The sequence below is a fragment of the Labrus mixtus genome, chromosome 15 (assembly GCF_963584025.1).
Source record: "Labrus mixtus chromosome 15, fLabMix1.1, whole genome shotgun sequence".
In the NCBI taxonomy this organism is placed as follows: domain Eukaryota; kingdom Metazoa; phylum Chordata; class Actinopteri; order Labriformes; family Labridae; genus Labrus; species Labrus mixtus.
Genome location: NC_083626.1, coordinates 24,846,578 through 24,873,690, shown reverse-complemented (window position 1 = coordinate 24,873,690; position 27,113 = coordinate 24,846,578). Strand labels below are relative to the sequence as shown.

Genomic DNA, 27,113 nt, shown 5'->3' with positions numbered 1-27,113 from the left:
ATATTTCAGGGAGTGGCCCAAGCAACGCCCTACAGACCCTTAGAAACACCACTGTCTGTATATCTTGAGTATTTGCTTTTCTGTCACATTATTTGCTTTGATGGTAACCGTCCAATTGAATGCAAATGAAGATTAGCTTTAAGCACTCTAGCTAGCTGGTTGTGGAATGAACTTCCAAACTCCATTCAATCTGCAGAGTCCCTCTGCACCTTTAAGAAAAAGCTAAAGACCCAGCTCTTTCATGAATACCTACTAACTTAAAGATGATGGTCTCCATATTATTGATGATAATGATGGTCTCGATGGTTTTTGTTTGATAACGACGACTTATAAGATGGTTTCTATACTGATTAGAGCTCTCAAGAACTGCCCTCAATGTTGTGCTTTGCCTCTGGTCACTTCCTGTCAGCACCTGTGTGTCCAATCAGACTCGAAGCTGATCGTTTGCTCTTACTGACATTGTTCCCTTTTTTCTAGATCCTTGCTTATGTTGTACTTACTCTCTGATGTACGTCGCTTTGGATAAAAGCGTCTGCTAAGTGAATTGTAGAATTGTAGAAATGTGCTATAATACTTGAAATCTAATCAAGCATCTAGTTCTCTATTGATAGGATAACATAAGAGTGACACGTGATAGGAGCTCCTGATATGGATAAATCATAGGATGGCATCGTCCTAAATCAAAGAAGTTTACATGAAAGAGTTGCTGCAGCTCTTCATCATTATAAAGTCAGCCTTGTTATTTTTTTCCATTGAAAGCTTTAACGAGGGGTTAAACTGATGACAAGCAGCAAAAGTGTTTCCCTATGACCCGGGTCAAACTAGCACTGCTGCTCCACATCTATTTTAGTGCCGTTGTGTCATTAAAAATGGAGCAGAGTGAAGGCAGGTCTCATCGCTGCTACCATCCCTCTGTGGAGTTCCTGACCTCGGCTGGCTAATAGCCCTCTCTGTTGCCCTCCCTGCTACTGATACCTTTACTCTCTGTGCCTCTCGCTTCCCCTGAGCGCTGACCACTGGCTTTTTTTTTCCATGTGACCCACTCCTCGGTCCAAGCGCTGTCATCATTCCACATAACTGCCAGCTCGCCTTTCTCACATTCATCTGTCTGCCGCTGGTATATGATGAAAGTCATCGCTCCGACCCTTAAAAAATGTCTTTGCTTTTCTTTTATTAATTGCAGTATTTGATTTTAATTAAATCTGTGAGACTCGACTAAGATTTAAAACAAAGCTAACCAGGGTTGACACATTTCTTGTACACATTATTCGTGAGGGTTTCATGTGTTGTTTTTAATTACTCGCACTAAAACTGAAGGCAGATAGAAATATCTAAATTATGACCCAGAAACAAAGTCTTTTACTGGAGAGAAGTTAAGATGCAGAGACAATCTTTGTGTTCTGACTATAAACCACACACACAGTCTTTGAGTCTTCTGTAACAGTTACGATGACTCAGCACATTATCAATCCCTATCAATTTTAACCCTTTTCCCCCCATCATAATCAAACACAGACATTGAGCCAATAATCTGCCCTTGCCGAGTGTTTTTTTTTTTATAGTCACATTCCCATTTGGCCATGAATTCTTGTGCTTTTAGTTTGACACCGCGTTGTTCTGAGTGCTGGTTGTTTCATCTGGCGTTAGCTTGTGTTGCACACAGCTGGCACTGTAGCAGATCTGATGAGAGGCAATGTTTGTCTTATATTTAGTTTTTTACTGCTGCCATTTTAGCCAGGCCTTGCTCGAAAAAGAGGTCATTTGATCTCAAGCAAGTCTTGCCTGGTAAAATAAAGGTTAAATAAAAGTTAAAAAAAATGAGAGGCAATGAAGATTTAGATTGAATTATAAGGTGTTTGTATAGTGTAACATAGTGCTGTCCTATCAATGAAATTAACAAAGTGAACAGGAAATCATTGAAGTATGACAACATGAGTTTGAACGTAATTTTGGTGTGACAGCTAACTGAAATTATTTTGGTTTTGGGATTTCAGTAGGTCGTTTTAAAATTAATTAGTATTGAACTTAATCATTAAACAACATTTATCAAATCAGATATATCAGCGGTGTTCCATTATTCCTATTTAACTCTTATAAAGACCAATATGTAAGATATCCACTGAATAAAATCATAAAATGATCTTCCTAAATCCTCAGACGTTAAGGATGTCCAGTATGTCCTCCTTCTAAGTTTCGATTCTGGTCCTGAATGGTTTGTTTTTGTTTAGACCAGAGAAGGGAGGCGGTTTTAAGGCACCCCCACACGGCCGTTTTGGATGCCCCTCATTTTACCAAGAAACAGCAAACCAACAGGTGTTGCAGCAATGGCAAGTGAGCTGGCTCAGATACTGTTTAACTGATTGGAGAATTATTTTTTCTGAAAAGCTCCACGAGCAGAAATGTGGTAAAACCAGGATGAATATTGGAGATGCTTTTGAAAAATGGTTAAACACCGAAGCTTCAGTGTTTAACCAGATTTGTGTTGAACACCATTTCAAGTTCCATGGGGGGGGGGGGGGGGGGGGGGGGCAGATGATCTTTCCCATGAGGGAGGTAAACTGGTTCACTGTTAGCAAATGTATGGATGTTACTGTCTGGTAATTTCCTGCAGGCTGTCATTGCAAGGAGGGAACTGAGCCTGAAGGTGAGAATAACTGCTGCTCCTCCTCATTTAATAGGACCCAGCTGAGGTGAGTCAGGCCTTTAATCCGGATTCCTCCTGATAACTCATGTCTCTGTCAACTCCCTGTGGAAATACTCCAAGAGGAGGAGGAGGAGGCATAGAGCACACCAGAAGTATAATCCCACCGTCTCCACATATTTTATTATTTTACACATATTTTTTATAAATTTCTTGGATCACATTTGAACCCTGTTTGGAGCTCAAAGACGTTACATTAATTTAACTATTAACTCCATATTGTGGAGGATTTATAACACCAAAGCAATCAGAACATTACATGTAATTGCAAAATATATTGAGTGAGTTTGGTCACACTAAACAGGTAAACTGGGAACATCACTAAGGTGGTGATGATGACCCTGTAAAGGCGTTCCCTTCACGAATATACCTCCATAGCCCAAGGTGCCAATGGCAGAAAAGTAGAGCTTGAACACAGACATAATACAAGAGACCATTTAGCTTTGTCATATAGTAGGTCATTTTCTTTGTTGCTGTACAAAACCAGACGAAAAGATAACTTAAACAAAAGCTTTAGACTCAGTTAGTGTTACACTATAAGAGCAGGTCGACAGCATTAGTCCCACCAGTTGGAGATCATCCGTGGGTTACTGTGTTTGGGCGGTAACAGGTAAGTTTGATTCTGAGCTTATTTTTATGATTTCTAACAGGAGTCTGACCACATTTCAAAGTTGGGTGAAGTTTTCCCTATAACACAAATTAACTATTACCTGTTTTGTTTTTTTCCACTTCAGTCAAAGCTAAATGAACGTGACACGGTGGATGAAACACTGAAGTATTTTCAAGGTCTTAATGTTTTATTTATTTAATTAATGGACCATTACCTGTCTGTAAACGCATCTAGCCGTTTATTCCTGTTTAAAAAAGGGAAAAGTTTGGATGTTTTTCGTTCTTTATTAGTTCAAGTTAGGGAATTTTAACAAAAGCTTTAAACATTTCACCCAAAGAAAAGCCTTTATATGTCATGCATACTTCAGTAAGGGTTCAAATGAGACATTACACAAAAAGGTATTACAGCTGAAAAGTTGTGTAACTTTTGCAAAGCGGGTAAGAAAATTGTAACTCTACCATAATTTGGGATAATGTGTACAATATCCTTTGATTTCACACGGGGGGAATGGATGTTATTTGGATTAACAGAGTCATTAATTCCATCATTAGAGTGTGTACTTAGTATATATGCCACTAAAAAGTACATGTTTGTTTCTGTACAACAGATGATTCGCAAAACTATGAATCTACTGCAAAGGACTACTGTGCTGTTGATTTTGGCTTTTTCAGTATCAGGTAAGTCCCTCGATCTAAAATCCTAATTCTGTGGTGCAAATCGAAAGGAATAAACTTCCGTCTTTCTTCTGCATTGACTTGGGATTTTATAAAACAATATTTTACATCGAATGTAAAAAACAACTCAACTTAATTCATAAACTAAAAGGATGTAAAATGAGATGGATTCATGTTTTCTTGATGTCTGCAGAGACATTTGCAGCAAGGATCATTGGTGGTCAAGAGGTCGCACCATACTCGAAGAAATATCAGGCCTCCCTGCAGTATGGGGACAGGAGACACTACTGTGGAGGAACCTTAGTGCACCCTATGTGGGTGGTGTCTGCTGCCCACTGCTGGAGACCGTGAGTACTTACACTCAGTGTCATACATAAACACAGCTGCTTGGAGCAACTGAAGGTTTTATATTCGTTTAGGGAACTAAACACAGACTAAAAAATGTCAGTTATATGTAAAATGTATGGAAGATGTACTCGGTGAAATGTTAATTCAATAAGATTGTACATACTATTTCACAACCGTGGGGAACTTTTTCAAACACCTTGTGTCTGTTTTTTCAGGAGCAGTCTGATAAAGGTGGTGTTATGTGAACACAACCTGAATAAAAATGAAGGATTCGAGCAGGTCATTGATGTCGCAGAGATATTTGTCCACCACTTCAATCCCAAGACATTCAACAATGACATCATGCTCCTTAAGGTAGGCAGAGGAACAGCCACTTGAATTTATTGATACCATACATTAAGTTCATGACACACACTTACCATATTTCAAAGTAAATCAACATATTGAGCTACTCATTAAATAACCACGCATGCAGACACTAAAGCAGTGGTGTCCAAACTTTTTTTCTTGCGGGCCAAAATTGTCGTGTTAGAACCGCTCGCGGGCCACAGGTTTTGTTTTTTAAAATATAGTTGAAAAAATAGTAAGGCTTTGTAGATCAGAATCAAAAGGCTCGCTAAAGAAACCTTTTAATAAAAGGAAATCAAATATTTAGATTTCTTCGTTCTACTTTATTTGTTTTTTTTCTCAGAATCAAGCCTGTAACGTGGTTCATTTTTTGGAAAAGCTTTCTGCATTTAGCTCAGGTCATTAAATGGTTAAACAACAGTCCGCTTGTTTGCAAAAACTTTGCATAAGTTTTTTTTCATAGTTTACAAAAAAATGTGGAAAATAGTAAAAGCTGTAGATTTAAAAAAAAAAAAAAACAACAACATACATGTTACTGAACATTTTCTATTTTAGGAATATTGTTCAGCCCTTGTTAACATGAAAAAGAAAAATAAGATAATGTGCCAATCTTAATCAAAATCTTCTGATTCTTCATTTGAAGTCAAGGGCCGCAAATGGTCCTCGGGCCGCACTTTGGACTCCCCTGCACTAAAGCTAACGTTAGCATTCAACCACTTTCTAGGCCAGGTGTTAAGCTGACTAACATTCACATTATCAAGGAAATTGTGGCTTACCTGTTGACACTCCCAAATGGTAAGAATAGTTTCCAGTAGCTATCAAGCTTCACTGGCTACTTGCCAATTTTATCTGTAATCTGGTCATGGCAAAAAGGTTACTGATCAATCGAGAAGCGATGAAATGGTAATGATTTGTCAGATTTAGTTATTTTCTGTGATTTACAACATGGAACACAGACATTGTTTTGAGTGAGGCGTCTAAGAAAAATGGCCACCGTTTGAATGTGGTCAATGATCCCTTAACTTTTGTTTGTATTACAGCTGAGTCGGCCGGCACAGCTGAACAAGTGGGTCCAGCCAATTCCTCTGCCTGATCAAAACACTCCATCACTTACTCGGGACGTCTGCACAGTGAGCGGCTGGGGTGTGACAAACGTTTACAGCTACACCCTTTCTCCTGTGCTACGAGCTGTGGACGTGTCAATAAACCCTTACTGCCATTATTACTACTGGCGGATGATCACTCCAAACATGCTGTGTGCTGGATCACGATTGGGTGGAAAAGATTCCTGTCAGGTACAGACTTTGTTTTCTTTTTCTCCTGATTCATGTGTATATGTTATCACCATAGACTGTAGAAATATTGGATGTAACCAATCAACCATTGGTTTCTTGACAGTTGAAGCCTTGAGGTTTGCATTCTCGCCGTCACCATGTCCAAAATTTGCATGAAAATATCTTCTCAACCTGAAGGCAGCTAGCAGCCCCCACCTGTTACTTAAAGATAAAGATAAAGATAAAGATAAACTTTATTGATCCCCCATGGGGGAAATGTTTGCGTTACAGCAGCTCAAAACAGGAAACAGGAATATAATAAAAAAAATAAAAATAGAAGTTAAAAATCAAACATATTTACATCAGTTAAATAAAAAAATACAATAATATATATATATATAAAGCAATTAAATCAACCCCTTATTGTGGTTAACTTTAAGCATAAATATGATTTAAAAAGAGTCTTGTAAAAAATGAACCCCTGTACAGTTGTCCTGATGAGAAATGAGCTACAGAGACCAGATTTGTTTCTTTTTTACCAGGCAGTAAATGTGTGTTTAATTCAGCTGTAAAGTTGGGTACTTACTTCTGGAGCTAGCCTAAAGCTGACATTGTAGGAGCTACAGTTTTTGGCGTTGCTGCATTGGCTTCCGGGCTAAGAAATTAACTTCACTTTCACCACTTACGCTAATACCCCCTTCATAATTAGTGCTCTTTACACTGTTTGTCTTATTTCAGTAACCACTTCAGTTTTTTAGGAGCCCCAAGGCGATATCTGTCCAAGAACTACAAATAACCCAGGACTGAGAGGCTACAGCTATGCTAGCTTAACATTGAGCTAAATTTCACATTAGCACGCTAGTCTAGCGCACAATGACAAACTAGCATGTTTTTTTAGTTTTTACATGATGTATTTCTTTAATGTGTGTACAATAATGTAATGGCTATCCATATACTGGTCGATTATCATTTCATTATACCGCTAACCTTTAACTGAGGTTCATTGTTTTGTCCATATATGACATCTTTCGGTCCCACATAACCAAATCATTGGCCAAACTGTTGAGGCAGTTGGTATTATTACCATACAACATCCACTTGTTTCATACAGTCTATGATTTCATGACAAATGCACTTGTTGAGATCTTTGCGTCTGGATTCAAAGTGGTGAAGCGACCATACCTAAAGCTACATTGCTTCAGTGGGTGAAGGTAGCTACTTGGTCAACTTTTGAGGCACTGACAATCATGTCTATTAATATGATCTATACAGATAATACTGTAAATTAGAGAATACCCTTCAAGACCGGAATTGAATAAATCATTCATCATCTCTGATTTGTGATCCACAGGGCGACTCTGGTGGCCCCCTTATCTGCAATGGACACTTTGAGGGCATTGTGTCCTGGGGTATCAGCTGTGCAAACCCATACTTTCCAGGAGTCTACACCAGAGTGAGGAAATACATCACATGGATAAACTGGATTATCGCTAATAAAACATGAAGGGCCCCAACATTTCTTGATGAGCATCTTATTCACGGCAATAATACCTATGTCTGTTTATTTTGATTAAATACTTTCCCTGTGTTTTAAGCAGCCAGGGTTATTTTTTTTATTTTTTTTTGTAGATGTCAGGTTTCACTGAAATGTATTATTACGCTTATAATTCATTCATTTTAAACATTCAATACTCCGAAAGAGAGACATGAGATACAGAATCAAGCTAATTATTTTCACTATTATCATCAATATTATTTTAGTGGTAGTATTTCAGTAATAATAGAGAAGATATTGAGTTGCATTGATGAATAGAGCTGGGCAATAAAATTAAAATCAATAACAATATTACATTTTCACTCAACACCCTTGTATCATTTTTTTTTATTCACCCATAAAATCAAATCAATATTTTTTTTTCATGAAGAAAAATATGAAGATCAATTAAAGCTCTAGAACTGCTGTTTGTCACTATTTCTGAAAGGTTTCACACAATACGCTGAAAGGTAAAATCGATTTTATATATAAAGGTATTGACTTGTGCAGTTTGAAGGACATCATACTGGATCAATAAAATAACTCCTGATACTTTCCTTATGTTATTATAAGCTCTTAATGAATACATAAACCATCCACAGTGACAAACAAAGTATGTTGTTTCTGTCATGTCAAGAGCTGCCTCTCAATCTTTTGCTTCATCAACATAAGAACAAAACATAGCAATAATAAGATTTTCAAATGGCATGTCACAAGAATCTTAATCTTTCTTACAGAGTAAAACGTGGACCTAAAATCTTTGTCATGGGCCCTAGAGGTCAAAAAAATAATAGCGTAGTCTCCTCAGAAATAGAAAAGAAAGAAACAGTCTTCACCAGTAAATAAATACCTCACCTCCTATTTATTAATGTGTTTTTTCCATGCATGACATATTTCGTTTACCATGCTGATGAACCTTTGCATATCAAATTCAAATTCAAATTCAAATTCAAAAAACTTTATTTGTCCCCGGGGGGCAATTCAAAGGCACACAGAGCAGTAAATTAACAACAGTGCAAGTAGATGAAACATTTTAACCTAAATATAAAGTGTCAATTTAAATACAACTTAAAGCTTAAACTTAACTTAAAAATACAAAATATAAAAGAGTAGATATAAGTGGACAGTGATCGGACTAACAGATGTAAACAGATGTAACCATAACTATGTGCAGTAGTGACCAGATGTAAACAGAACTATGTGCAGTAAACGAGAAATAAACATATATATACAGAGCTGTGTGCAAGTAGGCAAATACTAAATGATAAGTTAAATAAGGTGCATGGTTAATAATGGAACAACAGAACTAAAATATACAATATAACTGTAAAGGTAAAAATGAGATGAATAAAGTGACCGTAGTGCAATGATGGATAAGAAACAACAGGAATAAAGTAACCAGAACTGGATGAATACTGAAATAGAAAGGATAGAATAAAGTGATGTAGTGCATGTAGTGCATATCTTCATGTACTTTCACATTAAGCAGTCATTTTGTCTAATACAATTACACAGCCTCATAGTATAGTAAAGCACTTGCACTAAAATTCCCTTTACAATGTTAAAACAATAATTTGGTAAAGAGCAACAGAAGAGAAAAAAGGGAGTCTGTATTTGGGTCGTCTGTCATTCTTGCGCATGCGCAGTCACATCTATTTTGTTTACACAACACTGTCCTTGCCAGAGAAGAAGCTGAGGACTCCCTGACACAGGTGGACTCATTTAACAGCTTAAGTTACCTTTACTGGGTAAATTATGTCTGTAAAACACGCTTTAACACGGGGGCTCGAGTTGGGCCGGTCGGTCTTTCAGCTGGGTCTCCTTAAATCGGGTGGCCGAGTCGTAGCAAAGCTCCGAGCTGACCGTTTCCGTGTAGGCCCGTCGGTCCGCACCGTCCAGCCTCAGGCTTTCCTGCCGTCTCGGTACCGGTATTATCGCACCTCTCTGAAGGGCCTGGCCGCTCAGCTTCAGTCCGCCGGATTCAGGAGGAGGTTTGGCGGAGGGTCCCCGAGGAACAGGGCCGTGTTTTTGGCTTTCGGTCTCGGCGTTGGGCTCATTGAACAGCAGCTGGAGGATGACAGAAATAGTGCGGCGACATGTCAGGAGATCCAGGTAAGAAGCACCAGGTAAACAGTGGCGCTGAAAGACTACAAATGTAGTTTTAGAGTAGACCTACTTGTACTTCATTTGTGTTTTTCAGTTCACCGCTTTTAGTACCATTCCTACCACATTTAACTGACATTTCTACGGTTCATTAAAGATATATGATGAGTATATTTTTCACAATAAAGTGGAAGTCGTTAGGACCATTACAGTCGATCTATGGTTAGGACACTTTCCCCGTCTTCACAGCTGCTGTTACTATGACAACCACAGACGAATTCGACTTTCAGCTCAGCATCAGTTAACATGGTCAGTCGTTAAATTGTGACACCTGCTAATATTTTACATGCAGAATTTATAATTGTAATGTTATTTTACAATATTGTAAGTGTAAACATGTAGCATCAATGAACATAGTTCTATTTAAGTGTTGCAACAATAGCAAATTGTATAAGATAAGATATACTTTATACATCCCTGCAGGGAAATTTAGGTGTTCCAGCAGCCAGCATACATACAAACACACAACACAACACATATATACATACATATCCCACCCATACAATAAAAATGAGCCCACAATACAGTTTGATATATGATATATGCAACTCAGGCTAAAGTTTAAAAGTTTAAATGTCTTCTGTCCTTACTTAAAGGGGAGTCGTTATGAAGTGCAATTGCAGTAGGTAAAAAAGTATTTTTAAATCTGTCCTTTTTGCAGCTTAGCTGCCGTAGCCTCCCACTAAAAACACTCTTTTGTTCACACACGAGATTGTGTAAGGGATGCATGTTATTGTCCATAATGTTCAACAGTTTCTGTATCATCCTTCTCCCCATCACCACCTCCAGGGGCTCCACAGCGAGTCCCCAGCACAGAGCCAGCCCTCCTAATCAGCTTGTTAAGCTTGTTAGAGTCACAAGCCCTGATGCTGCTGCCCCAACAGACGGCTGCAAAGAAAATGGCACTTGCCACAACAGTCTGATAAAACATGGATAACATTTTGCTGCACACATTAAAAGACCTAAGCTTCCTCAAGAAGTAGAGTCTGCTCTGGCCCTTCTTGTAGACGTACTCTGTGTGGTGCTTCCAGTCCAGTTTATTGTTCATGTGCACCCCCAAGTATTTATATAGATAGATTGTATATATAGAGAGATTATAAGGAGCACAGGAAGTTAATTTAATTTAATAAATATTAATTATTGAGATGTGGAAAAGGGGTTGGATTAAATAAGTTTTATACTTCTTCCTACTCCTTTTCAGGCATATCAATTCAATATATGTAATTTTCTTTTTCTTTTTTTGTGGAAGAATTTGAACATTGTTTTTTGTTTATTGTATTTTCGTGCTTTTCATTTTGTTTTGTATTTTTGATATGTTTGATATTAGTTATGAGAAGTATTTCTGTACTTTATTGGTCTGAAAATGTGACTTTTTTATCCTGTTTTTTTGGGTTTAATAAACAAACAAATCATAGTCAAATTCTAGATTAATTAGTTTTAAGAGCTTTAATCCAGTGCGTGGTCACTTTATGTCTTTAACTTAATCTTTCAAAATGGGATGTGCACACAACTGCCCTCATGCTTTAAAATTATTTTCCTCCCCATCTGCAGGCAGTGTTCAGCAAGAAGAGATTCCAGAGCCCACTCAAGCCATTCGTTTCTGGCTACAAACTGGAAGATTACATTATTGGGAATCAGATTGGGAAAGGCTCCAACGCCGCTGTGTACGAGGCTGCAGCTCAGTTTGCCCCAAAGAATGAGAGCAACAGCAGGGACGCCCTACCTGCGGTGCAGCTGAGAGAAGAGGAAGAAGAAAAAAGGACAGCTCCATCTCTGACATGCTGCTCCCTCAAAACCTTCCCTCTGGCAATCAAGATGATGTGGAACTTTGGGGTTTGTAGTCTACACTATAACACTCTTTAACAACAATTTTAAGTATAAGGCTTGTATGGACACATGAGTACTGACATGTATTTGTTGGTGCCATTTGTTTGCAGGCAGGGTCGTCAAGTGAGGCAATATTGAAATCCATGTCCCAGGAGCTGGTGCCTGCAGCTCCTCTGGCTTTAAAGCAGGAAAAAGAACTTATCGCTCTGGATGGGTGAGGGTTTTTTTTTAGACCAGCAGTGCTTTCATAGCTCATTCATTGTCTCTACTAAAAGGACAGAGTGTAGGAATGATGCACATATATGTCTGTGATCTCTCTTTAGTCATTTTGGAGTCCTGCCTAAAAGAGTGTCAGCACACCCTAATGTGATCAGAGTGTACCGGGCGTTCACAGCGGACGTCCCACTGCTGCCAGGTGCACAGGAAGAGTATCCCGATGTCCTACCATCCAGGCTTAACCCTGCTGGCCTGGGCAACAATCGAACTCTTTTTCTGGTCATGAAGAAGTAAGAGCTACCATCTTTAAACACCAGGAAAGAATGGAGTATATATATATGTATATAAGAGTATTCTAATGCTAATTCTAATTCTATTAATGTACAATAATAGGGTTATGCATATTATTCATATATCACCTTTCAAACCAAAGTCACACTATGCTCAGTAAGACAATAAATAGATATTAATACCACACTAACTGAGACTAAGACATAACCGGGACCAGAGTGCTACTATACCGAGACATTTAGGGATCGAGACAGGGACAAGAACAAGACCAAAGCAGGATGAGACCGAGACAAGACCATAAAGATCACTGAAAAACCATCATCTTGTGTGCAGCGGGCGTGCCACTCATTCAGGCCGTAACATCGGGAAGGTTGCAGCCGTAACCCGGGGACAAAAATCAAACTTTAAATGAAGTGAAGTAATAATTTTTTTTAGAAAGGGGTGTTTTCCTTCTAATCACAGAAATGTTGTGGAAAAATAGCCAATCAGTGGTTGTCTTGACCGGTCTTGATTTAAAATCTGGAGTCCCCTTAGTCCGAGACCAGACCGAGTAAAATGCTTTTGATTCCGAGACGAGAACTTCAACACTAGTGCATATAAGAAAACCAAAGCCGTCCAGCTAATTAGCTTTCCGTCTCTTTCCGTGCTCTAGTTACCCCCGTACGCTGCGACAGTACCTGGAGGTGTCAACACCGGGCCGCAGGCAGGGCTCTCTGATGGTGCTGCAGCTCCTCGAAGCCGTCGACCATCTGTGCCGACAGGGTGTCGCTCACAGAGATCTCAAGACGGACAATGTGCTGCTGGAGTTTGACTCTGGTGAGACAAACATTCAGTCTTTAAGAAATCAATATGAGATGTGATGCCATTAGCTTCACGTTACATTTACGTTATTTTCTTTTTTCGCAGATGGTTGCCCTCGTTTGGTGATTGCAGACTTTGGCTGCTGCCTGGCTCAGAGTGACTCCAGTCTGCAGCTGCCATTCAACAGCATGTGGGTCAGCAGAGGAGGGAATGCCTCCCTTATGGCCCCTGAGGTATGTTTAAGTAGCTCTTTACTGTGGTTAAGTAAAAGAGGAATGTCTCGAGTTACTAAGATGTCTTTAATGGCCCCTCCACAACTTGAACTTGGTCGATTGTAAATAAAGTTATCAGCCACAATCATGGCTGATAATGCACTGCAACTTAATGTGGTGCAATAAATCATTATACTACATAAAGATGTGCAGGGACATTAGATTGAGAAACCAAAAAAAGAATACATTTTAAACAACTCTTCGTACAATAATATAATGCACTGGTAACCATACTTTCCACACATGTAATCCCCATCATCACTACCTGTCTGCCCAAAGGTGGCCACTGCAGTCCCTGGGCATGGTGTGGTGATTGACTACAGCAAGGCGGACGCTTGGGCCGTGGCTGCCATCTCTTATGAGATCTTTGGGCAGCAGAACCCGTTCTATCGAGGATTGGGACTGGAGAGCAGGAGCTACCAGGAGAAGCAGCTTCCAGCTCTGCCCACTTCTGTTCCAGCTGATGTGCAGTTAGTGATCCGGTTACTCCTCAGGAGGAACCCGAGCAAGGTGACGCATGAGAGTTTTCTAAAAGATTTGTAAGGTTTGTTTTGGGCATAGGGTCGTCACAATACCAGACTCTTAAACTTCCACTCAGTTCTAGGGAAAATGAAATGATATCGATGCCTGTTTCGAGACCACAGCAGTGAAAAATAGTCCTCGGCACCCAACATTGGGTGACTTTTTTTTGTTTTTAATTACAAAAAATGCTGGAAATCTCCTGCACACTGTCTGAATTGTAAAGATATATTGGCAACATTCTGGTTCTGAATCATTGCCAATGCATTTGTACAATTCGGACATTGTTCTCTCCCTCTCATTCGCTAGTGGACAGCTGTCATTGGGCGAGAGGCGGGGTACAAACTGGACTGTTCACCAGTCAATCACAGGGCTCTCATATAGACACAGACAACCAGCCACACTCAAACCTACGGGCAAATTAGAGTCACCAATTGACCTAACAAGCATGCCTTTAGACTGTGGGAGGAAGACCGGAGTACTCGGAGAGAACCCATGCATGTACATAGAGAACATGCAAACTGAGGAAACTATCCTGCTCTTTTGTAGCTTACTGTAGCGCCAGCTTTGTCAGCCATTGAATACTGGCTAAGAAGCATACCAGGAGCGATATCTGGGCCATTTCCCTAAAAATAAGCTTGACAGGAGCAGTGAGATTAAACCCAATACAAGAAAGACATAAATGTAAAGCGTGGCACTTGTAAGGCAATACATATCTTCGGGGTTTCACCACTGACTGATGTGGACGACGTGTCTTTTACCACCTTTCCTTGTCCAAAAATGAAGTAAAAATCCCCCCAAGACGGGCCGTGACATTGTTCTGGTGATGTCATTTGAATCTTAGAAATGGGAAAAAGGAATTTGGCTGGTGGAGATGTGGGATTCATGTCCTGCCCCTTCCACTACACACATTTAACTCACCAATAAAAAATTACAGCCCGCAGCAGAACACGTCAGACAGTCACGGTTTCTGGAAAGTTCAAGGACTCTGGTGTTAGAATTTGTTACGCCATTCCTCCTCTTCTCTCTCTGAGCGTCATTTCATACTAAAATATAAATCTGCATAGCTTTAGAAATGAACTTATTTAAACATATAAGAGTACATTAAAAGGTACCAACAATCAAAAAACCTCTTTCATATTCTCTTGTTATTTTTTACTCTGCAGCGCCCCAGTGCCCGTGTGGCCGCTAACATGCTACACCTTAGCCTCTGGGGACGGAAGGCTCTGGCCAATCAGGATGGCGCGGGGATGAGGAAGCTTGCTGATTGGCTGCTCTGTCAGTCTGCTGTGGTTCTCCTGAAGGGCTGCAGCGGGCCCAGCGGGATGAGGGTGGAGGCGGAACTACAGAGGAGCTTCCTGTCGAATCTGGACCTGGAGGACCTGCGTACCGCTGTGGGCTTCTTACTGTATGGGCGGGAGCAGCATCAGGCCTGCATACTGTCGGCATAGATTCTCTCTTTCAGACACTAAGCTTTATGGGTAGACTCGGAGCATAGGCCTCAAAACTTGCTTCAATTTCTCAGTTAGAAATATATTTGTAGTAGTTATGGACATAGCCGTTACATCTTAAGGCTAGTAAGGTAAAATCCCCTGACACTGTACTCTTCCACTGTTCTCCATCATGAGTGATAATCAGTGTTTTCCAGCAGTTTCCAAACTGTGTAATTCACCTTTGTGGATTTCCTGATTCCACCTAATCCAATTCTGCTGAAATTACATTACTTCACAAGGTGTTCTGACAATACTCAGCAGCAGCAGGAGTTTAAAGAATGGGAATGTGGGCAACCTATTTGAATAGTTTCCTGTGTGTGCTTTGCATCATGGACTATTGAGACTATTGTTTATGGAGAGGAAACAGAAATGTTTTGTTTTTTTTAACCCAAATACAGATAACTACATTTTGACCTGATGTGTGAGGTACCAATAGCTGCAGATATTTCTGTTATAAGAGTGGATGTTTTCTCTCACAAACTAATGCACTTTATTATTATTTTTTTTAGATATTTTCTAGAAAAAAACATCCACCCTTATGCAGTTGTTGTTACCTGTGTGATCAAGTTCAAAATGTGTCTGTGGCTGCTGAGGTTTTGGACTCAGAAAGACGAATGCTAATGCAGATTTTTACAATTACGTGTAATCTACACTTTTTAGACCCAAGGACAAAATAAGGTTTGACAGATTCACAGCCAAACTGTTGCCGGTTGACAGATCATGCAGATAAGCGACCGACCCTTCAGCATGTTGTTTTGTTTGCACTTTAAGTCCATGTTTGCACTTTCAGAGCCATTTTCATGGTTTACTGGTGTTTGTTTGACACCTGCTTCACTGAAATACCAATTATATTCTGGTAATATTTTAAGTAAAATGCCAAACTTTAATGAATTCAGGGATTACAATGATCTGCTATCAGAGCTCATCACATCCAGATCATAATGTATAATTCAAAGAGTACCCCAGTGGTGACATGTGATACCAGTTAAAGAGGGTGTAAGCTTTCATAGTAAAGATGGTGTGGAATATTTTTGGATTGAGTAGATTTTACTGCTGTGTTTTTGGGAATAAACGCTTCTGAAAAGTCCTGTGTGAATTGTGCAAATCATTCATCTTAATCATTTAACACCAATTGTTTCTTATTATAAATCTAATCGATGTAATGAATTTTCAAAAAGGTTGACGTTACCAGTGTGTGAGATACAAAATAATTAAAAAAAAATAGTTTTAAGGAAAGTATTTCATTCACAAAATTAGAGTTGGAGTTAAAGGGCATGGAGAGCTGGCAGGACAAGCCACAGCAGAAACCTTAAAATGTAAAATATGACACATTTCAAATTTAAGATTTCAAAACATGCTATACATACCACAAAACCTGGCTTATATTGTTTCTTTTTGCTTTACAGCTATGCTCCAAGTGTGTGACTGAAGGAACATGACTTATTCCCATATCACTGATAATTTATTCATCACTATTCTAAAAGAAGGTTTGAAAAATGACACACAAACTATGTTTTTGTTTTTTTGAGGATCTTTAATTAAGACAGAGCATTTGGCATGGAGATGATTTGTACTCTGAACATACCCAAGCAGGTATCTAAAAGACAAACATTTGTGGTTGGAATGTGATTAAGAACAAATGAAAATCATTTGTTTCTTGTGCTTTTTCTATCTTATTAATACTCCTCTCCTTCCTCCTCTCCCTCGCCTTCAATGGAGTCGACTCCGACCTCCTCGTAATCCTTCTCCAGGGCGGCCATGTCCTCTCTGGCCTCGGAGAACTCCCCCTCCTCCATACCCTCCCCCACATACCAGTGAACAAAGGCACGCTTAGCGTACATCAGATCAAACTTGTGGTCGAGACGAGCCCAGGCCTCTGCAATAGCAGTGGTGTTGCTCAGCATGCACACGGCCCTCTGGACCTTGGCCAGGTCGCCACCGGGAACTACAGTGGGAGGCTGGTAGTTGATGCCAACCTTGAAACCAGTGGGGCACCAGTCCACAAACTGGATGGAGCGCTTGGTTTTAATGGTGGCGATGGCAGCGTTTACATCTTTGGGCACCACATCGCCACGGTACAGAAGGCAGCAGGCCATGTACTTGCCATGGCGAGGGTCGCATTTGACCATCTGGTTGGCTGGCTCGAAGCAGGCGTTGGTGATCTCGGCCACTGAGAGCTGCTCATGGTACGCCTTCTCCGCAGAGATGACGGGGGCGTAGGTGGCCAGCGGGAAGTGGATACGGGGATATGGCACCAAGTTGGTCTGGAACTCTGTCAGATCAACATTGAGGGCGCCATCGAAGCGGAGGGAAGCTGTGATGGAGGACACGATCTGACTGATCAACCTGTTCAGGTTGGTGTAGGTGGGACGCTCGATATCGAGGTTCCTGCGGCAGATGTCGTAGATGGCCTCGTTGTCGACCATGAAGGCGCAGTCAGAGTGCTCCAGGGTGGTGTGGGTGGTGAGGATGGAGTTGTAGGGCTCCACCACAGCGGTGGACACCTGGGGAGCTGGGTAGATGGAGAACTCCAGCTTGGACTTCTTGCCGTAGTCGACGGACAGACGCTCCATCAGCAGGGAGGTGAAACCAGAGCCGGTGCCACCTCCGAAGCTGTGGAAGACCAGGAAGCCCTGAAGACCGGTGCACTGGTCAGCCTGAGGACAGAAAGAGATAGAAAGTTAATTCATATGATAATGTAGGGTGTTTATAACGATGAGTACAGTTCTCTACAGTTCTTGATGGGATATCTTTTGTTCTGATTTGGCTTTTTTATGAATGACAATGTATAGAGTGGATTGATTGATTTGAGAAATGTGGAGTGGATTCCTTTCCAGTTACCCACCAGTTTGCGGATCCTGTCCAGCACCAGGTCGATGATCTCTTTGCCGATGGTGTAGTGTCCACGGGCGTAGTTGTTGGCAGCATCCTCCTTGCCGGTGATCAGCTGCTCAGGGTGGAACAGCTGGCGGTAGGTTCCAGTGCGCACCTCGTCTAAGGAGACAGGTTAATTTAGAAAATGACTTGATGGTTTAACTTAATTAAAATGAAGAGACATGTAATGGTGTTATTTTATGAGAATTTTACCGATGACAGTGGGCTCCAGGTCCACAAAAACAGCTCTGGGGACGTGTTTTCCGGCCCCAGTCTCGCTGAAGAAGGTGTTGAAGGAATCGTCCCCTCCTCCGATGGCTTTGTCGCTGGGCATCTGTCCGTCCGGCTGGATCCCATGTTCCAGGCAGTAGAGCTCCCAGCAGGCGTTGCCAATTTGGACTCCGGCCTGACCGACGTGGATGGAGATGCACTCACGCTGGTGGTGGAGCAGACAAAGAAGATTTGGATTAGAGGAGTTGAACCTTGAACTGCTAATAAGGAGAAGAGATTTTCCAGGACCGCTGCTAATTAAAAACGGAGGAACAGAAAAGGTTTGTCAGGGCACGAATTAAAAACCTCCCTCGCTTTGATGCCAAATTTCACTCAAAAAACCCGTTTTCTTGGAACAATCCTTGAATGATGCTCGAGGAAACTGCAGATCCACAGCGTATCGATTCACCAGCTTATTTTCTGGGCGGTGGGGGGGACGCAGTTCCAATTGGGGGTCTAGTAAAATGTCTAGTACAGGAGCCCATCCTTTTTTCTGCTGCGACACAAGACTGTGTGTCTATTGCGCATGGGATTACTGGAGGGAGAGAGGATTATCTAGGTCAGACACATTGCAGCGTGCTGTCTCTTTAAAAAGCCTCATTTCCACAAAGGAATTTCCACCCAATTTAATTTATTTATAGTATAAATTAAAAATATATCTGGTGGTCTCTTTTCATCAAGCACTGAAAAATGGCCATTTCATTTTCAGATTAAATAATCTCTTGCAAAGGGATCATGATGAATGATGACATACTTATATAACAGATATAGATGTACTACATTGATATGAAGGCTAAACAAAGGGACAGGAATTCTTCACGTAGACTAACTGGTTAATTAGCGTGAAACCAGTGCTCACAGTGGTGTCTAAGCTCATTTACAAGAGCTATGTGGGAGAGGATTAAGGGTTGATCGAGCAGGTATGCATCACACCACGTGAAAAACCTACATTGTTGTCTTTAAAAAAAAAGGAATACAAGAAAAATGAATTAATTCATAGCCAGCACAGGCCTCGGAATAAAAACGAGACACAAAGGATAAGGTTGGATACACCTCACAAGAACGATCCCTACGTCCCTTTTGTTCTCTCTCCTTCAATATAGGTCAGGCTGCGCATCTGGAAATAAAATGGTACACAATTCCATATAATGTCGCACTTACCATGATGGCTTGTCGATATTATGCAATGTAATGTGACAAGCTTGAGTGAGGTGCGTTCAGTTCTGAGATGAGCGGCGTCTGAAGCGGTTCTGTTGCTGGAGCATCACAGTCTGCCTCCTCAGGACGACAGGTGAAGTGCGCACATAGAAAAAACTCCCATCACCCCTCCCCCTCCTGCAGCACGCAGTAACCGTTTCACATCCAGGAATGCCACCCACACCTACGTAATATGGGCTTCACGCTCATGTGATAGAATAGAGCCTATGAGAACACACAAGCATAATGTATAAACTTGTAATAGGTTATCATATATAAAGGCCTGAATATAGGAAAAGGGTGGTTGAGCTGGAATTTATTTTTTTTGGATAATCAGAAGCACTGTGGGAAAAACAGTTGTAATGCAAAATCAATTATAGTCTCACTTGTGAATTTGTTAAATTATGACTTTACATGTCATGATTTTGACTTCATATGTCATCATTTTTGCTTAACAGTCAGCAATTTTTTTTTAATGACATTTCAACCCAAACTTCTGACTGACTGTCCCAAACAATAATCTCAAATAATATTAAGGCAAGGCAAGTTTATTTATGTGGCACATTTCAACAACAAGGCAATTCAAAGTGCTTCACACAAGACACCAAAAAGCATCATGACAGAGGAAAGAAAAGAAACATTAAAATAGAAAATTAAAAAATCACTGAAATTATTAAATCTGAAAACATGTTCAAATACAAATAATTCAAATGAAATTAATTGAAATAAATAAAGTAAAAATATAAAAAAAAGAGTGAAAAGTTACAGTGCAGAGTTTATAATAAGTTTATAATCTTAAAGAGTTGCCTGCTGCAAGATGTTCTCTTATTTAAGATAAATGTAGTAAAGTGGAAAAAAGGTGGCATAAATGAAATAGAGTAGAAATACTCTAATAATGAACAAGCACCCCAAATGTATAAACACAGTTTAGCCTACTATAGTAGGTCTGAATGTAGCCCACATAACTATAAGGTAGTCAAATATATTTATTCCTTTATGTCAATTTTGTGTATTTGACAGAGAAAGTCATAAACTTGGAGAAGCAATTTATCAAAGATGTTATTTTTTTTAAAGAGTGGGATGGCAATTATAGGTTTGAAATGAAATGATGTTACTTTACACCAATCATTTTTGTTTTTTTATTGCTTAATGATTTTGACGTAGGCTACTAGTAATCATCATTTTAACTTCATTCTTCATATGGTTTCATCAACTTGTTTTCTTGTCCCTCCCACCTGTTATGTTTATGGACCAATGCTGCCTTCAAGGCCAAAAAACATGTTGGAACTTTGTAAATCACACGCAAGGACCCTCTAAAAAGGTTGCAAATGTACTCAAAAAGGACTCATGTCTTACCTAGAGTGACGTCATTCGGTTAACATTTCCATTGACTATCAGAGATGGGATGATATGTACGAATCTAACCGGGTGGATTTGATTTTCATTTCCCTTTTGCTAAAACTTGTAAGTTACGAGCTTGCTTTCTTCACTTGAAGTAACAGTACAGAACCATATGGTCACCAAACAGCAACTCCATATCAAACTTATGACTGTCCGCAAATATGTTTGCGTTCTTGAGGAACCTTAATATAACTCGCACTGTCATTTCTCCGTCTTACAGTGGGACAAAGGTGGACTTCTTCTCTGTGAGGACACGACAAAGTTTGACTCTGTGCAGCGAAGGACAGAGTGTGTGCAGAAGTCCAAACCGACAGTGTTCAGGGAGCCGCTACAATGTGCCTCCGAGCGCCGAGTTTGTTGCGAGGGTGTCGGGGATCGCCACCATGGCGAAGTTACCCTTTCAGGAGACAGCAGAGGGGCTTGATGCGGCGTTCATAGGAGTCCCGATTGACACCGGGACCTCCAACAGACCCGGAGCCAGGTGGGTGCTACATTTCTCTACAGCTGCTTTTCAAAGTGTGGTAGCTTGTTGCTGCTGAACGAGCCTGCAGCAAGAGTCAATATTGATTTACACTTACCAAATCTGTAACAGTATTACACCAGTTATAACCATAGCAGACTTCATGAAGGTCATTTTTAAATTGCAGAGGTGTCATATTCTCTACGTATGTTAATCATTAGTCAGTTAAATTATGACAATAATTAACTAAAGCTGTTTATAAGTAGCCTAAAGCTGTAATAGTAGATGTGGAAAAAAGAAAAATTTACTTAATTAAAACTAGCAATTACAACAAAATCATTGTGAAGTAGAAGTCATTTTTAATTTGTCTACATTGCAAAGTATATTATTTTATTGTCACATATATTATTGAATTATGGTGTCAGTCAAAATGTAATTGGTTTAATCCTTATATGTATAGAGAAGTACATAACAGTTAAACCATTTAGTGAATTAAGAATTAGAAGTGGCCTCTCCTTAAAAAAAGGTCATACAGTGAGAGTGATAGTCCTTTAAACCTGCATTATTCACACCAGCCAGCAGGGGGCGGCTCTGATAGTTGTCACATTGAATTGAAGTCCACCAGATATTGACCCAACTTCCTGCTTGGTTTTATGACCTCAATTCAACTTTCCCCAGTGAGTTTATGGACTTGCTTGCTAGCTGAACGTCTCCTTTACAACACTGCTTTTATAGCTTTAGCTGCTTTATAATGCCTGTTTGTAAATGAGTCTTTGAAATCCATAATACAGGAAGAAAGAGGACAAAACACTGATTAAACACTGCATTAAGAACACAAACTTTAAAGTAAATATACAGCTTGAACTTTAATGTGCTAGGATCTTTAAACCTATACCAATGCTTTATATTTCATTTACTTATCTTTGGTTTTTGAGTAAATCTCGCTGAGATACGTGGAGTAAAAAGTACAACATCTGAGAAATGTAGTGTAGTGTCATGGACAAGCTTTGAAGTACTTAAGTACAGGTACCTTGAACCTCAGGGACAACAGTCAAATCTATCTCTCATCAGAAATCTTTGCTGTGGGAAAAGTTTAAATGAAATTCCACTTATTGGCTCCTCCTCTGCAGGTTTGGTCCCAGACAGATCAGAGTGGAGTCTGCCCTGCTGAGAGCGTACAACAGCGGCACCAGGGCAGCGCCGTACGAGTCTCTCATGGTGGCTGACATCGGGGACGTCAATGTGAATGTTTACGACCTGAAGGACACCTGCAGACGCATCAGGGAGGCCTACAGGAAGATCCTGGCTACTGGATGTATTCCTCTGACCATGGGTAAAAAAGTTCAGTTTTTCTTTTCATCTTTTAGGCAGATAGTTAAGTATTCTATCATGATCAAAGCCAGCTCTGCAATGCTTTCTATGTCTAATTAATATCATTTAAATAGCACTTTGAACTGTAGCTTGACTGAAGTTCACGCACTAAGGAGTTTCTGATTTCTGCAGGCGGCGATCACACAATTGCATATCCGATCCTGCAGGCTGTTGCTGAGAAGTAAGAAGTCCATGTGTCATTGACAGTTGCTGTTCATTTTGTGTATGTTTGATAATTATGTGTCCGTTCAGATATCTTTATTACATTCTCAGAGGCTTTTATTGACTGTACAAGGATACATATGACTTTAACATTGTTTACTAAAGTGATAATCATTTGAACAAAAGGACAACAAGTTGCATTTTTTTGAGTTTGTTATTTTTAGAATCATTTAACAATCATTTAGTTTAATTAGAAATAACTTCAGTATGTGTAGTTAGTTTAAAGAAAGGCAGAAGTCCAAATAAACCCCCTGCAAATTCTAAAAGGTCAAAAAGAGATCTGCAGATTTAATGTAAAAAAAAAAGAAAAAGCAGAAATTCTGTAAAAATAATAAAATGGAGCCAACAAGTTTGTGGCATTTTTTGTGATAAACAAGAGACACGATTCATCAGTTTCAAATTCGACATTTAGTTTTTTTTGGTTGATAGATTTACAATTTTTTAAGTATGAATTTCAGACCTTGAAGGGGTATTGTCATATAGTTTTAGTTTATTAATTTCAACTTGCCATTCACCAAAGGGTCTCCAGCCCACAAGGGGATTACAAGACACTGACAAACATAACAAACAAGAGCATGAATCAAAACTCTGTGTCACACTGAAAATAACTTGACTGTGTTTTATTGTGAGCGAACAACAGCTACCCTGTTGACCATTTATAGATACTTGTTATTATGATTTTGCAGAATGTTTTTGCTGCATGATTATATCTCAGGTTTTTTCATGAGTGTGTTATTTGCAGACGTTTGTCAACCCGAAACAATTAAACAAACCCGTGAAGCTTAGACTGAAATTCAAATATCTGAGAGAGAAAAATGTGTTGACAATTCCCTCGTCCTGTTTCTCGTGCTTCAGTCGGTGTGTTCTATCATGATTTGTCAGGCACGGCCCAGTGGGTCTGATCCATGTGGACGCTCACGCGGACACCAGTGATGTGGTCTTGGGGGAGAAGATTGGACACGGGACTCCATTCAGACGCTGTGTGGAGGAGGGACTGCTGGACTGTAAGAGAGTGGTCCAGATCGGCCTGCGGGGGTCAGGCTACTCTCCTGATTCATACGAATGGAGCCGAGCACAGGTTCCTCTACTTCAATATTTGATATGACGTTATTTACATGAGGAAGAAACTCAGGATGAATGCTGTTCTTTATTTCATTATGTCTGTCTGCAGTTTGAGTGACTATGCCACAGAGAATATCACGATCTCATGTAAGGTACTTAGAGAAACCTAATTTTTCCCCTCACAGGTTCTGACTGGAGATTAGATATAAAAAGATGAACGTAGGGCTGCAACATCTAAATGTTTAGAAAAAGAAGTGGAGGAAAACTTAAAACCAAAAGACATTGGGATAAATGATCCAGGTCCAGGCACTCAGGATGCTTTGAAAATTACAGAAGGCCTTTAATTCATTAGGCTGGAAACATTTAAAATACAACAAAGTGTTCAGCTTTCGCCTTCTTCAGGGTGAAGTGACCATATTCTGTATAAAACTATTATTTATAGTTTACGGTAGTGACACACTGAAGCAAGGAGAGTTATTATTGCTGCAGTCACCACAGGTGTGCAGCATTTCTTCTGGCCTCTAGGGGCAAAACTTAATCAATACATCAGATACATCCTGAGCTCCTGGACCTGAATCATTTAGATCATATTCCCCTCCATGAGCACCTTTGGTTTGAGGGATACCAGAGCCTCTCCTGTTGTCACACTTTTTGTCACATATAAATGTTTCGTTTGTTGAATAATCTGTTATTTATTCGCTGGAATTCTAAATAACTGTGAAGTCAATGAAGGCTTCTAACAATGCCTTACTTTACCTTATAACAGTCATGAACTAAATTATATTATATCGACCAAAATTGGTCAAAAGAAACATTTTAGAATCTGGAACCAGCTCATTTTTGTGGATTTTTTTTTTGTGTTCAGGGTTTCCGTGTGGTACAAGTGGAGGAGTGCTGGTTCAAATCTCTGGCTCCTCTGATGGCTGAGGTCAGGGCTCAGATGGGCAGCGGTCCAGTTTATCTCAGTTTTGACATCGACGCTCTTGACCCTGGATTTGCCCCGGGAACTGGCACACCGGAGATAGCAGGCCTCACTCCCATACAGGTAAACAGTGAAGCAGACTTTAATCCTTCGAGCCTCAACACAAGCTTATATTTTATTTATCATGTAAAGAATGAAAAACAACTACTGGTTCTCATAAGAACAACAGAGTTTTTTGTATTTATGTAACAATACCGATGTATCTTCTTTCTTTGATTGGTTTTAGGGGGTTGAGATTATTCGAGGCTGCCGTGGTATAAACCTTGTCGGATGTGATCTCGTGGAGGTGTCTCCACCCTATGACACCACAGGTACTCCACACTTTATTTCAGTCACATTTTCTCAATACAGTCATTGTTTTAATGTACATATTTTCTGCTTAACAGGGAACACTGCACTGACTGGCGCCAATCTCCTTTTCGAGATGTTGTGCGTCCTCCCAAAGATAAAATATTACTGATCGGACCAGACAGAACTGAACTGGAAGCTTTTTAACAACGTAAGCAAAGAAATCCACGCCCCGCCGAGAAGGCCGTCCTGAAGAATACGCCATTATTGATTCAGTAACATCAATCGACACAAATGTTTACAACCATCATAAGGATAAATCCACTATTAAAGACCAAGTCAAACATACAGCTGTTGCTGATTATATGTTTTATTTTTTTAAATGACATCTATCATTATGGTCTGTGTTTCAAAAAATAAATCCAAATAAAAAACCATTCACAAGTTTTACTTTTCTCTCGTGTGTTATGACTGTTTTTAGAAACTCTTCTTTTTGAGGGAAATCAATGTTGTCCTACACAATAAAACAAAAAGTCTCCAACCCTTTTATTTTGAAATAATAGTACCCAGTATCTGTGGAGGATCAGAATTACAGTAAGTCAGAAACATTTGATGTAGAAAATTGAACATCAAATTGTTTTAGTTCATTGTCATTTTTATTATATGTGTCATATCAAGGTGTTACAAATAGGCATATTTTTAAAAAAAGAAAAGAAAAATGGGTTTCTTTAATATAAGTCAGATTTATAGCCTACATAAAAATCCTGCTAATATGTCACCACTCAGTTTGGTTTAAAAAAAACACTTTAACCAAATATATTCTGTAGAAGATTCTTATTTTAAAGTAAATAAACAATGAACTAACTATTTCTTGTACCTGGTTTAATCTACACTGTTATAGTAAGCCGGCTGTCTGGTGTGTCTGACAGGTGAAGCGCAAATGAATCAAACGTACCCATAACTTCTCCCTCCACGTGCGCTGTTAACTGGACCAATCACCGCAAGCGAAAATGTAAACAAGGAAGTAGCTGATTCAGGCTCGCGCGGATTCGAGAAAATAAAAACAGAACTTTTATTATAATTAGCACATGAATAAAGAATTATTTATCTCACCCACTGTTCTGAATTAAGGACGACGATTGACTGACATGGTAAGTTAATTAATAAGCTTATTTTAAAATCGGTTATTAAACGTTTTAATCTGCTTTAATTGCCCTCTTCAAAAAGAAATGGATTTTATTGCATTTTATTGCAGTGATCTGCTAGCCTACTATGTAGCAAATATTAACAGTTTAATAATATTTGAATAGCTTTGTCTTTGGAGGTAGCCTTTCTGTAGGCTACTGTCTATATTTATCCCCCCCACTTGCACAAATATCTTAAATAATAATGTAAAATATAAAAACTAGCCTTTAAGTATATTCCATGTCTAGTAGTTCTCAAAATGAAATCAACCCTTGAATATGTGGATTCCGGTCACAATAACTCGTGAAAGTTTTTGTAGCCTACTCCAAGCGTGAGAAACCTTTATTTAAACATATAATGCCCTTCACCACAAAGTCACTTTATTCAGTTTTGTTCACTTTTCTTTAATATTCTGTCCAGTGTGGAAAGGGAATAGAAACATTTTCTCTTGTAATACAAACGGTGAAAAGTATTGAGTGAACGACGTATGCATTTTATTAGCATTTTAGATTTAGTGTTGATACTTATTTAACATTTTGACAAATTGATCTTTTTGTTAAAGCTCCGGTGACCAAAGACTCGAGGCAGTAACACAACTGGAGAATATTTAGGTAAGTACAATTATTTTAATTTCTTTTTTTATAAACAAACAACGAACAGAAAGACAAATATTGTTGTAAAAGACCAGATCTGTATCGCAGCACGATGAACTGCGACACCTTTTTCTCAA

The 27,113-nt window shown here is 39.6% G+C and overlaps 4 protein-coding genes across 6 annotated transcripts; 3 read left to right on the top strand and 1 right to left on the bottom strand.

The window, feature by feature from the left end:
- Positions 1 to 3,835: 3,835 nt before the first annotated feature.
- On the top strand, positions 3,836 to 8,245 carry LOC132990035 (trypsin-3). The gene is made up of 6 exons (XM_061058056.1): positions 3,836 to 3,988; positions 4,179 to 4,332; positions 4,549 to 4,687; positions 5,722 to 5,976; positions 7,307 to 7,937; positions 8,127 to 8,245. The coding sequence occupies exons 1-5, from the start codon at positions 3,898 to 3,900 to the stop codon at positions 7,457 to 7,459; spliced, it is 792 nt and encodes a 263-aa protein (XP_060914039.1). The 5' UTR covers positions 3,836 to 3,897; the 3' UTR covers positions 7,460 to 7,937; positions 8,127 to 8,245.
- Positions 8,246 to 9,134: 889 nt separating this feature from the next.
- pink1 (PTEN induced kinase 1) lies at positions 9,135 to 23,097 on the top strand. Of its 2 annotated transcripts, XR_009675955.1 has the most exons (9): positions 9,135 to 9,601; positions 11,204 to 11,485; positions 11,590 to 11,693; positions 11,803 to 11,985; positions 12,639 to 12,802; positions 12,893 to 13,020; positions 13,339 to 13,569; positions 14,745 to 15,340; positions 23,082 to 23,097. XR_009675955.1 is itself a non-coding variant. In XM_061057993.1 (8 exons), the coding sequence occupies exons 1-8, from the start codon at positions 9,245 to 9,247 to the stop codon at positions 15,027 to 15,029; spliced, it is 1,734 nt and encodes a 577-aa protein (XP_060913976.1). In that variant the 5' UTR covers positions 9,135 to 9,244; the 3' UTR covers positions 15,030 to 16,145. The 2 variants fall into 2 exon arrangements, 1 of the variants encoding a protein (XP_060913976.1); XM_061057993.1 differs by lacking the exon at positions 23,082 to 23,097 and having other exon boundaries at positions 14,745 to 16,145.
- LOC132989990 (tubulin alpha-1B chain) lies at positions 16,585 to 19,523 on the bottom strand. The gene is made up of 4 exons (XM_061057983.1): positions 19,377 to 19,523; positions 18,159 to 18,381; positions 17,917 to 18,065; positions 16,585 to 17,728 (listed from the first exon to the last, which is right to left on the bottom strand). The coding sequence occupies exons 1-4, from the start codon at positions 19,377 to 19,379 to the stop codon at positions 16,748 to 16,750; spliced, it is 1,356 nt and encodes a 451-aa protein (XP_060913966.1). The 5' UTR covers positions 19,380 to 19,523; the 3' UTR covers positions 16,585 to 16,747.
- Positions 20,900 to 25,544, top strand: agmat (agmatine ureohydrolase (agmatinase)). Of its 2 annotated transcripts, XR_009675956.1 has the most exons (8): positions 20,900 to 21,294; positions 22,404 to 22,606; positions 22,777 to 22,825; positions 23,749 to 23,944; positions 24,794 to 24,973; positions 25,137 to 25,221; positions 25,297 to 25,444; positions 25,475 to 25,544. XR_009675956.1 is itself a non-coding variant. In XM_061057994.1 (7 exons), the coding sequence occupies exons 1-7, from the start codon at positions 20,975 to 20,977 to the stop codon at positions 25,368 to 25,370; spliced, it is 1,107 nt and encodes a 368-aa protein (XP_060913977.1). In that variant the 5' UTR covers positions 20,900 to 20,974; the 3' UTR covers positions 25,371 to 25,544. The 2 variants fall into 2 exon arrangements, 1 of the variants encoding a protein (XP_060913977.1); XM_061057994.1 differs by having other exon boundaries at positions 25,297 to 25,544.
- Positions 25,545 to 27,113: the final 1,569 nt, after the last annotated feature.

Excerpts from the sequence above, each read along its gene's own strand:
- LOC132989990 (XM_061057983.1), bottom strand. Across the intron at positions 18,066-18,158 it reads CCTGGAGCCCACTGTCATCG|ACGAGGTGCGCACTGGAACC; the intron begins GTAAAATTCTCA and ends CTGTCTCCTTAG. Across the intron at positions 17,729-17,916 it reads TGGACAGGATCCGCAAACTG|GCTGACCAGTGCACCGGTCT; the intron begins GTGGGTAACTGG and ends TTCTGTCCTCAG.
- agmat (XM_061057994.1), top strand. The coding sequence starts at position 20,975 with ATGTTTGCGTTCTTGAGGAACCTTAATATAACTCGCACTGTCATTTCT. Across the intron at positions 23,945-24,793 it reads ACGAATGGAGCCGAGCACAG|GGTTTCCGTGTGGTACAAGT; the intron begins GTTCCTCTACTT and ends TTTTGTGTTCAG. Across the intron at positions 25,222-25,296 it reads TCCACCCTATGACACCACAG|GGAACACTGCACTGACTGGC; the intron begins GTACTCCACACT and ends TCTGCTTAACAG.
- pink1 (XM_061057993.1), top strand. The coding sequence starts at position 9,245 with ATGTCTGTAAAACACGCTTTAACACGGGGGCTCGAGTTGGGCCGGTCG. Across the intron at positions 11,486-11,589 it reads AGATGATGTGGAACTTTGGG|GCAGGGTCGTCAAGTGAGGC; the intron begins GTTTGTAGTCTA and ends ATTTGTTTGCAG. Across the intron at positions 13,570-14,744 it reads TCAGGAGGAACCCGAGCAAG|CGCCCCAGTGCCCGTGTGGC; the intron begins GTGACGCATGAG and ends TTTACTCTGCAG.
- LOC132990035 (XM_061058056.1), top strand. The coding sequence starts at position 3,898 with ATGTTTGTTTCTGTACAACAGATGATTCGCAAAACTATGAATCTACTG. Across the intron at positions 3,989-4,178 it reads TTTGGCTTTTTCAGTATCAG|AGACATTTGCAGCAAGGATC; the intron begins GTAAGTCCCTCG and ends TGATGTCTGCAG. Across the intron at positions 5,977-7,306 it reads GTGGAAAAGATTCCTGTCAG|GGCGACTCTGGTGGCCCCCT; the intron begins GTACAGACTTTG and ends TGTGATCCACAG.